Source organism: Pteropus alecto, unplaced genomic scaffold (genome assembly GCF_000325575.1).
Source record: "Pteropus alecto unplaced genomic scaffold, ASM32557v1 scaffold113, whole genome shotgun sequence".
Classification (NCBI taxonomy): Eukaryota; Metazoa; Chordata; class Mammalia; order Chiroptera; family Pteropodidae; genus Pteropus; species Pteropus alecto.
In genome coordinates this window covers 5702664-5712876 of record NW_006433949.1, presented here as the reverse complement: position 1 = coordinate 5712876, position 10213 = coordinate 5702664, and the positions used below count along the sequence as shown (strand labels likewise).

General features: G+C 52.7%; 1 protein-coding gene across 1 annotated transcript in view; it reads left to right on the top strand.

Moving 5' to 3' along the window:
* RAB35 (RAB35, member RAS oncogene family) overlaps nucleotides 1–10213 on the top strand; it is a 17838-nt gene that overhangs the window by 4249 nt on the left and 3376 nt on the right. Inside the window, exons 2-5 of the mRNA XM_006908709.2 lie at nucleotides 1482–1532; nucleotides 4521–4644; nucleotides 9486–9610; nucleotides 9701–9825. Of these exons, the coding sequence (XP_006908771.1) occupies nucleotides 1482–1532; nucleotides 4521–4644; nucleotides 9486–9610; nucleotides 9701–9825 (425 nt within the window). The remainder of the gene's footprint in view (nucleotides 1–1481; nucleotides 1533–4520; nucleotides 4645–9485; nucleotides 9611–9700; nucleotides 9826–10213) is intronic.

Sequence of the window (10213 nt, the reverse complement as noted above, 5' to 3'; positions counted from 1 at the left end):
AACCTCACAGAAAAGCAGCAATGAGGAAGTGGCTCTGAGCAAGAGGGCTGCAGGCACAGGGCTGAGCAGCAGGTACTGTGGGCGCAGCGTCCCTAACTTGTCTGTAGGAAGGTCAGACCCAGGTTTACTCCATGAAACAAGTTCTCCGGGGCCTCCCTGGACATCACACTCACCTGCAGAAGCCTCCAGACTGGATCATCAGAGAGGATGTCTGGGTTACTTCGTGTTAGAGAAGCACAGCTGAAGGTGGGGGTGGAGACAGTGGCCTCTCTGAGGAGCTGCTGAGAGCCATAGGCTCCTCCCCACAAAAATCCACGTCTATGCGAAATCTGCACTTAGCTTCAGGGGTTTCTGACACTGTAGGTTAAGATGTCCTCATGTCTAGTTTTGATAGCATGGTTGCTAAAAATTGACTAGAAGCGAGATGCAGGAGCCCCTTTGGAGTGTTTTTATTCCACTTCCTGAAACAGATGCAAGAAGACTGCCCGTGCAGTGTGTATTGGCAGGAGCTTTAGAGCTCCGGAGTAGACAACCCAGGATTCAGGTCTCAGCTCCATGCTTCCTGCAGAGGCCCCTGGGCCAGCTGCTTAGCTTCTCGGACCCTCCGTTGCTTCATCTTAAGAGATGCAGTTGGAATTATAGGAGCATCAAAGTGCCCATCACCCTCAGTGTTCTATGCATGCTAATACTTGCCTTCTGTGGTTGATTGACCCAGCTGGCCTTAGGGTGGCAGGGGTGAGGATGGAATAGGAAGACACAGGTCAGATGCACCTGGCAGGCTAAAGCTACTGTATTAAAGGGAAGCCAAGCTTATGAGGGTGAACAAATGTGCCAGGAGATGCTGTGGCAAGTGAAATGCTCTGAGCACACGGGAGCTGAGTTGTTGGGCTGATAAGTGTAAGGCAGACACCCCCTCCCCACCGATCCAGCCGGCAGTGACATCAGCCGGGGAAGATGGGTGATGGTTCAAGTTGTCTGGGCTTCAGTTTCCTCATCTATAAAATAGCCCCAAAGATCTCAAGGGTTCTCTCCAGCTCTGCAGTTCCTCGTCTCACACTGCACACAAACTGAAGCTCCGCACATGATGTGCAGTTTTCTAGGGATCATATTTTAGAGACACTTTGGGGCCACTATTGTTTGACCTTCCCCTGCTTTATTTCTGTCATCTGGTACCTTCCCCTGGGTTGCCGAGACCTAGACCTCAAAACAGGGCCTGGGCATGAGTTCCTTTCTCATCTCTCCCTGGGGCGTTTGGGGGTGGCTTGTCTTACACTAGGACGAGGAAAAGGTCACAGACTGAGTGGGAGAGATGCTCTTGATGTGTGACTGGTTGGGGAGGTCAAAAGCAGCATCAAGGAGGGGAATGGGTCCTGCTGAGCTTCTTGAGTTAGGTCCTGGGTATCATCTCCCCGGAGAAGGAAGGATTGGGTTGGAGGGAGGGGTCCTGTGCCTCCTCTCATCTCCTGCTTTCTCTCCTGCAGGTGTGGGCAAGAGCAGTTTACTCTTACGTTTTGCGGACAACACTTTCTCAGGTGAGTGTTCCCCCGGGGTGCTGCTGTGGTGTTTTGGTTTTGAAATCCCTTTCCCTGGCGCCAGAACATACCTGCCTCTGCCTAATGTCAGAAACATTGTCATTCCAGTTTCCGTATAGGGAAGGAGAAGCGGAGGGAGGCACAGGTTAGAAGTCTCTGTGGTCGGTCTTAATCTGTCTTGTTCAAGAAAATCCTTTACAGGCCCATCCTTTGCCATGCAGGGTCTTTTTGTGCCCCAACATGTAGAAAAGAAAAAGTTAAAAAAATTTTACAAGTTAGTACATGCCTGGGTGAAATTTCAAATACGAAGACTCAATAAAGTGGAAAATGAAAGCTGTCCCTTCACCTGCCCCTGCCGGTGCTCTGGCAGTCACTGTTTAGCACGGTGTGTACCTTTCCAACTTTCCTTCTCAACTCTACGTGCAGCGGGTCAGCAACTTGCCTATCCCTCAGCCTGTCAAGGATCACCCTTCCACGGCTGTACGTAGCCCTCTGGCTCTTTGGAATGCCTGTGAAGTTTCCAGGTCCATGCATGGATGCACAGCGTTCATTAACAGTGCTCTTGATAGCTGCATGCTTCCTGGTTGCAGCTAGTCTCAGTGATGCTGCATTTCTTGGGATACATCGTATGTTCATTCCTATATAGAAGTGGAATGGAATGACTAGGTCGGGGGTATGTGCGTTTAAATTTTTCACAGATACTATCAACTCAGCTCTCAAAGAAGCTGTACTGAGTGAAGTGATACTCCCCCGCCAGGGGGTTTAAAGTGTCCTGGTCAACGCTGATCAGAGCTGAGTCTTGGTAGTCTTCGTTTTTGCTAAGCCAATTGGCAGAAAGTGCAGTCTCCTTCAAGTTTGTATTTCCCTGGTCACTGGTGAAGTGGGACATGTTTTTGTCGAGTATATGAGGTTCATTGCAGAGGCTTCACGGTGGCTTGGCCTCTCTGATCAAGGATGATATGTGACTTCTTATGGTGAATTCCCTGTGATGTGATTGAGGGGTGAGCTACAATTAGGAAGTGGTTCCATGGCTAACGCCTCTCGGTAGAGAAGTGGGTTTCTCCCGACAGTAACCCTGCACTGTTGGTGTGATGTGGAAAGAGTTGTCTTCTCTGTGTGACCATGAATATGACTAAGTCTCAACTCATCTGTAAAGTGGCACTAATCATCGTCCTTCCCACAAAGAGTTATTGTGAGGGTCATTTGCAATATTGCAAGTCATAGTGCCTGGGACTCGGTAACCTCTCAGTACATACGAGCGGTTTGTTGTTGCTAGTACCTTCTGTTCAGGAGTAGTAACTAATGGGCAGCTTCTCATTGTGCTGAAAAAAATGTCCCTCTGACTTCCCATCCTATCAGCTTTCAACTCCTGGAGGACTCTCTTTTGTGGTCTCTCTCCTCTATCCATTTCCCCTACCAGCAGCTTAGTTGGTTCTAGCCTGAAGCATTACAGCAGCTCCTACCCATCCCCCACCAGACTTTTGAATTCATCTTGCTGCTACACACTTCTGGCGGGGGCTTTCTGTTTAAAAACCTCAGCTGCCCTCTCTTAGGCGAGCAGAGTTTATAGCAAGGTTTCTCCACTTCAGCACGGTTGACACTCTGGATCCTGTGATTATGTATTGTGGGGGCCGTTCTGTGAAGGACTTGGAGCAAAATCCCTGGGTTCCACTCACTAGACGCCAGTAGCTCCCCTGCCTGGTTGTGACAACCAAAAATGTCTCTGGGCACTGCCCAGTGTCCTCTGTGGGGCCACAGTCATCCCTGGTTGAAAACCACTGGTCTTCATAATCTATTTTCAGCTCACCTTTCCAACTTCCTTTCTCAGACTGTTCATTCTTTTGTTTCTCGAGCTCTCTTGCTCACTCACCCATTCAGCCACCAGCTGTTTGTTGAGTGCCCACCGCAGTAAGTGCCGGGCCACACTCCTTGCTGTCATCCAGGCCTCGCAGAGTGCCAGCGGTTGGCTTGTTTGCTGAATGTTTTCTCTCTGTGCTTTGCCTCTGCTCTTTTCCTCTGGGTGGGCTCTCTTTCCCCCAGCTAATCTCACTCTTTGAAATCTTACCTATTCTTTCAAGCTAGGCCCGAATGTGACTTCCTCCCCAAAGCCTTCCCTGATCTCCACCCCACCGTGAACTTTGGTCTTTCCTCTACACTCTCGACCCTTTGTAGACTCAGTCGTGTGTGTCCTGTCTGCAGCTCTGTTATACTGTAAGCTCCAAATGGAGTGAGAACTTCTCTCCTTAGCATTCGGGCCTTTGTAAGCTTGGACAGGACTGTTACACTGGCCAAAAATTCTCTTCAACTCCATCTTTCGCACAGATGCCCTTGGAGAGCTATTTACAATGCAGCTCATGCTCTGATTAAAACCTTTCAATGCCTCCCTGTCACACACAAGAGAAAGTCCAAGCTTTTGAAATGGCACAGAGGCCCTGAGATCAGGTCTTGGCACCTCTTACCTGCCTGAGTGTGTGCTTGACCTCACATGACCCCTCCATTTGCTATTTTTTGCTACTATCTTTTCTGCCTGGAGCAAATCGCACTTGTTGTATGTTAAGAAGTTAATTTTGTGGGTCATTTTAAATGTTTGGAATAGAATAGAAAAGAAAAACCTGAAGTGCGTGATAGGTCTCCCACCATTTTTAGGCCACAGCTGACACGTCTGCGGCCCAGCCGCTCTAAATCAAGGAGCCTATCCTTCCCCCAAGTCACATTTCCTGTTTTATTTATTTTGTGGTACTCGTCACACTTGAAATTGTCTTCTTCATCACTTTGTTTCATCATATCCTGTCTGGCGCTCACCTCGACTGTGGGCTCCATTGCACTCCGTCACAGCAGGGACTGTATCTTCCTCATTCAGGGCTATGTTCCTGGGGCCTCTGACATGCTGGGCCCGTACAGTGAGTGGAGCCTGGGGTCGGCTGTGCAGTTGAGGATGAGGTCTGACCGGGGCATCTGTGGGCCTTGCTAATGTGCGTGTGTGTGCAGGCAGTTACATCACCACGATCGGAGTGGATTTCAAGATCCGGACTGTGGAGATCAATGGAGAGAAAGTGAAGCTGCAGATCTGGGACACGGCTGGGCAGGAGCGCTTCCGCACCATCACCTCCACGTGAGTCGGGCTGGCCCGCCCCGGGTCTGACCTCTCGCCACTGACATGTAGACACACTTGAGTGACTAGGCCCAGGCTGTGGTAGAAATGTCACTGGAGAGGGCCCCTGAGGCTTTTGGGAAGTGAGTTCCTTGCTGGCCACTGTAGGTTCTGTTAGGATGAGCCTCTTCTTCCTGGGGACTAGGTGTGACTGCTACCCCTGTGTGAGCAGTGGCTGAGCACCCTGGCTCTGGGGCCTGGCAGAACAGGACGTGTCCTTCAGCTTACCCTGTGGCCTTTGGTGCTTTCGTCTGTAAAATGGGGTAACTGTGATACTGGCTTTGCCTGGTGGTCAGACGCTTAGTAACAGTTACTGTTGTTGGGTGTCAGTTGTGACAGCTGGGGTCAGCTGTGCAGCCTCCCATTACCCGCCCTGACTTCTTGGAGCTGGCTTCTCTCTGTTGGGAGGCCTGGAAGGGGCCCTGGTACGTAGGCAGCCATTGAGAGGCCCCTGCTTGGACTCCCTAAAGTCGGTTGCTGGGAACCCAGCTCACTCAGTGGGCTGCCCTCCTGTGCTGCCGCAGCCCTACTGTGGCTCTTAGCTGCAAACAGGAGAAAGCAGCTAGAGCTCCAGACAGCAGGAGTCCCATGGAGGGTTCCAGCAAAGAGCAAGGCTTCTAAGGCAAACGGTTTGGAATTTACATTGCTGTTCTCCTGTGTGACCTTGGGCAAGCTGCCTAAACTCTCAGTGTTTCAGTTTCTCAGAGGGTTTATCTTTAGACTTTGCTTTAATGCTGATCCTGTGTGCTGGGTGCCCTGTGCTTGGGCTTCATGCAGATGATCTCATTGAGCCCTCTGCAGTGGGTACTGTTATTGTCCCCGTTTTACAGATGAGGGAGCTTCTGAGAGGTGTCCTGCTCCCAGGGAGTGGCAGAGCCTGAGCCGCATACGGTGTCGTGTGCAGAGTTAGGAGCCAGTGTCTGGCCTGTGGTAGTTGCCTCTTCAGTAGGCCTCTGCTTTGCCTCCCCTGCAGTCCCTGTATGAGGGGGGCTCCTGGGCAGGTGCGTGAGAAGGGTCGTCAGCCGGAGATCCCTTCCCTCCCTTCCACACGGAGGTGGGGTGGACCCCAGGCTGGCTGTAGGGTCTTCTGAGGGATGGGAAGTGCGAAGAGCCTCTACAGTGGTGGCTGGTAGTATGGGGGACACCAGGGGGAGCTGGCCAGGCAGCGAGGGGGGTGGGCAGGTGGGCAGGCGGCCCTGGTCAAGGGATTCCGAGGGGCTGGATCTTGGGCAGCTTCTGTGGGTTTCTGTCACTGGGCTAGCCCTGTGGTGAGCACGTGTGCTGTGGTCCATGACTCCCTGAGACCCCAAGAGTCCCCAGTTATGGGCGCTGCCCCATGCAGCTTTCTCCAGCTACTTGCTGTTGAGCTGCCTGAGCCCCTTGGTGTCTCAGCAACTGCCAGTGAGACCCTAAGGAGGGCAGCTGGGGTCAGGATCCTTGGGGTAGTATGGACGTCTTTGGGTGGCCCGTGTCCAGCCCAAACAAAACCAAGACCTCTTGGTTAGACCAGGGCACCAACCTCAGATGTACTTACTCCGAGACGGGACTATTGCTAGGGACATTACTTGCTTCATTTCATTTAATCTCGATAAAAAGGGTCCTGTGATTATCTCCATTTTATGGATGAGAACATGAGGCCGAGAGTGTGAAGTGACCTAGCTTGGTTGGTCAGTTAGCAGTTGAATCGAGGTCCATCTGATGCCAGAGCTCTTACCTTTAACCAGTCCCTGCTCTCTGCTGGCCTCCCACCCGCAAGGGCCGCGGGCTCAGGCAGAGGGTATTATGTACTCTAGTGCCTCCTGTGGGTTAAAATCAGCTGGGGAATTCAGGAAGCCGAGAATATGGGATCTGGGCATGAGAAATGCTGCTTTTAGCAGAGGAGCCACAGCCCTGCCCTGGCTGCCATGAGGTCAGCTCCTTTCAGGGCGGGTCCAAAAGTGGGTGAACAGCCTCCTTCATTCTGTTGGGGAGACTGGAGTTACTCAGCTGCCTGAGGGCAATGCATGTTTGTTTCAGGGTGCTTGAGAAGGGGGGGTGGGTGACGCTACACACTGGTGGCCTGTGGGCACCAGCTCAGCCCCTGCTGGCCATCCCATCTGGGAAGGCTGAAGGTAGCTCCATCTTGGGGTCCCCAAATGTCCCCCTCCTGAGGCAGGAGGCACTACAGGCCACGCTGAGGAGCCACAGAGAGACTCAACACCCGGCGATGGTAGCTGGTGAAGAAGGAAGGGGTCTTGGAAGAGACCAGCAGAGTTTGTTCTTTTCAGAGATTGGGGCAGTCAGGGTACAATAGTGTGGCCTTTTCTGATTTAGGAAATTAAAAGAGAAACTAAAATTACATCCTATTAACCTGATGAGAAAGAGCCCTATCGTCACTCTCACAGTTTTCTTGTCTCTTGGGAGCTGGGGTTTGCTGACCATGATAGGTGTGGCTGGGGGCGAGGTTTTGGGGAGGAGTAAGTAGTGAGGTGTTGGATGGTGAGAGGGAGAGGTGACAAGGAAGGGGAGCCCCTTCGATGCCTTGCCCTAGACACTAGGAGTCAGACCCAGGTGCCGTGACTTTGGCTGTGTGACTGTATCAGGTTACTCAGCCTCACATCCTCACGGATAAAATAGCGACCCTTCTGTGTGTCACAGGTTGTTGCAAAGATTAATTATGTAGTGAATATAATGTGCCTGGCACAGAGCTAAGTCGTGGGGAGTGGAAGGGGTCGCCGATGATGGTGGTAATAGGAAGAAGCCCAGAGGCACTCGTTCCCTCTCGTGAGAGCTCTGAGTCCCCGACCTCGTTCCTGGACTGGTTCTCTCCTTGTGTGTCTCCCCTCAACCCCGATAAAGGCCCCTTGTTTGGGCCCCAGAAAAGGCAGAGGTTCTCAGGGAGCAGTGGGGGCTTTGTGCTGGGGCCATGGCTGTAGGCATCTTGGCATCTTCAATAGACTTTAGCAAAGGAGAGTTTGGAAACACATTTTACTACTCACACTTATTTGCTGGCAGGGGACAATCGTCTCTCCCCTGGTTCCTGGCCTGCACTCTTGTGCCTGCTCAGGTGGGCATCCACCAAGCTGAACTGGTGATAACCTGGTGCTCTCAGCAGCAGCTGCCAGAGGATGGGGCTGGGGCCAGACCGAGAGCTGGTTCTGAGGGCCCAGTGCCTAGATTGCTCGATTGTTAGGGCTCCCCAAGGCAGGGGGCGCCGCATCCTCGGGAGGGCACAGCTGTGGGCAGAATGAAGCCTGTGAGGTCTCAGTGTACAGCATCTGAAGGGTGGAGCCAGGGCGTGGGGGAGACTGGTCAGGTTTGATACCCGAGCGCGGCAGGGCCTCCTCTTGCTCACAGCCTTGATAGCCAGCTCAGGGAAGCGGCCTTCACTGTTGTCTTGCCATGTTGTCCCTTGGTTTTCTTCCACCTGTGTCAGGGGCCCCAGATTGTCACTGAAGGAATATTAATGATAATAAAGAGCCACCATTCTGAGTGTTTACTGTTCGCCAGCCCTTGTGAAAATGTATGTCATCTTTGTTATTCCGCACAACCGTCCAAAAGTACTGGTATCTCCGTTTTAGAGTTGAGGAAACTGAGGCACAATGAGGCGCATGCAGTGACCTTCCCAGGGTCCCACAGTCTTTTCAGAGATGGAGCTAGGGTTGGCCTTTGTCCTGTAGTTGGGCCTAGAATGCAGATACTTGGCCAGAGGGCTGATGGGCAGGCAGATGGGGACACAGCAGCACCCACCAGCCATGTTGGCTCCATCTTTGCCAAGTCTGGCACTTCAGAGCCGCAGCTCTCCTGCAGGCTCTGGGGCCAAGCACTCACTCAGGTCCTGCTAAAACCTCAGGAGCTTGGAGGTGCTTGGGGCTGGGCCAGGGGGCAGCCAGCATGTTGGGGGGAAGCAACCTGTCAGCTAATGACCACCACCTCTTGTGGGCAGTGGTTCCTGCCTCGTACTGAGAAGGCCCTGGTGAGTGATCATCTCTGCAGCGTTGGCTTGTTCCATAGTGTCAGGCGGGGGTGTCACCTGGCTGTTGGGTCAGGGAAGCTCTCCAGGGAAGTGTGAGGCCCTGTCCTCTTCTTCCTGGGGTTGATGTCGTCTTGAACCATGTGAGTGAAGAGGGACGCAGTATCTGGAGAGGAATGTTTATACTCTCCAGCCTTCCAGGCCTTTTAGCTGACTTCACGCCACGGGGTCTGCACATTTGGGTGCTGGCATATGTGGGACGCCTTCTTCTCAACTGTGCCTGCATGTCCACACTTTTTCCATGCTCTCCCTGCCACTGGCATGGATGAGCCCAGGGTGGCAGGATGAGAGGTGCCCACCTGCACCCGGGGCCGGGGGCGGTGCAGACCTTGATAGGGCTTCACAGATGGTACATCTTGGAATGGCATTTTACTGAGATTTGAGGAGAGAAAAAAATTTTTGAATGTTAAAACAAGGAGAGTGATAATATGTCAAATGCAAAACTTGCCTGAATTTTAAAAATAAAACAAGAACTTCAAAGACGTTTCAAGCTCGTGGCAGACTCTGAACAACCTGGTTGGCCTCCTTAGGGCTGAGCACTCGCTACTCACTGGTGTCTTGGTGACAAGCATTGAGAAGCAGTACTAATGAGCATCCCTTCCTGCTGGCCAGGGTGCGGTTCCAGAAAGTTCAGGCGAGGCCAAGTGGAGAGGAGACTCTGGGTGTCTTGCTGGAGAGCGTTTGCCGCTCACCGGGTCCCCGGCCGCTGTCTGGATGTGGGCAGGCAGGTCCCAGGGAGGGGCTTACTCCTCTGTTGGCTGAAGCTCTGATGTAGACCCCGGCCCTACAGGTATTACCGGGGGACCCATGGGGTCATCGTGGTTTATGACGTGACCAGTGCCGAATCCTTTGTCAACGTCAAGCGGTGGCTTCATGAAATCAACCAGAACTGTGATGATGTGTGCCGAATATTAGGTGAGACTGGACCCAATGGGGTGGCGACAGTGGGTTGGCGGGTGCTGGGGTGCTCCTGCAGCACCGGGCTGACTCTGCTTTGCCTTGAAGTGGGGAATAAGAATGATGACCCCGAGCGGAAGGTGGTGGAGACAGAAGATGCCTACAAATTTGCTGCACAGATGGGCATCCAGTTGTTTGAGACCAGTGCCAAGGAGAATGTCAACGTGGAAGAGGTGAGGCCTGGGCTGGAGCAAGGACAGGGAGGGAGTGGGGCCCGGCTCTGCTCCTCCAGCTCTGCTCCTCTCTGCATTGCTAGCCTGCCCAGGGCACCCAGGTGGCCGACAGAAAATGTTATAGTAACTGCCATTTGTCGAGTGGCTGCTGTGTGCCAGGCATTGTGCTAGGCCCTTTGAAGCTGTTAGTGCCTCTCTCAGCAGTTCTCTGCGGTAAATGATTCTGTTTCAAATGGGAAACTGAGGTTCCAACTTGAGAAATATCACCCAGCTCGTAATAGGCTGAGTCAGACTGAGGCCTGTCCACACCACAGCCATGCGGTTTCCACTCAGTCCCCTGCCCCACTGCCCGCTCCGCTGCTGTCACTTTATGCTGTCTGGCTTTCCC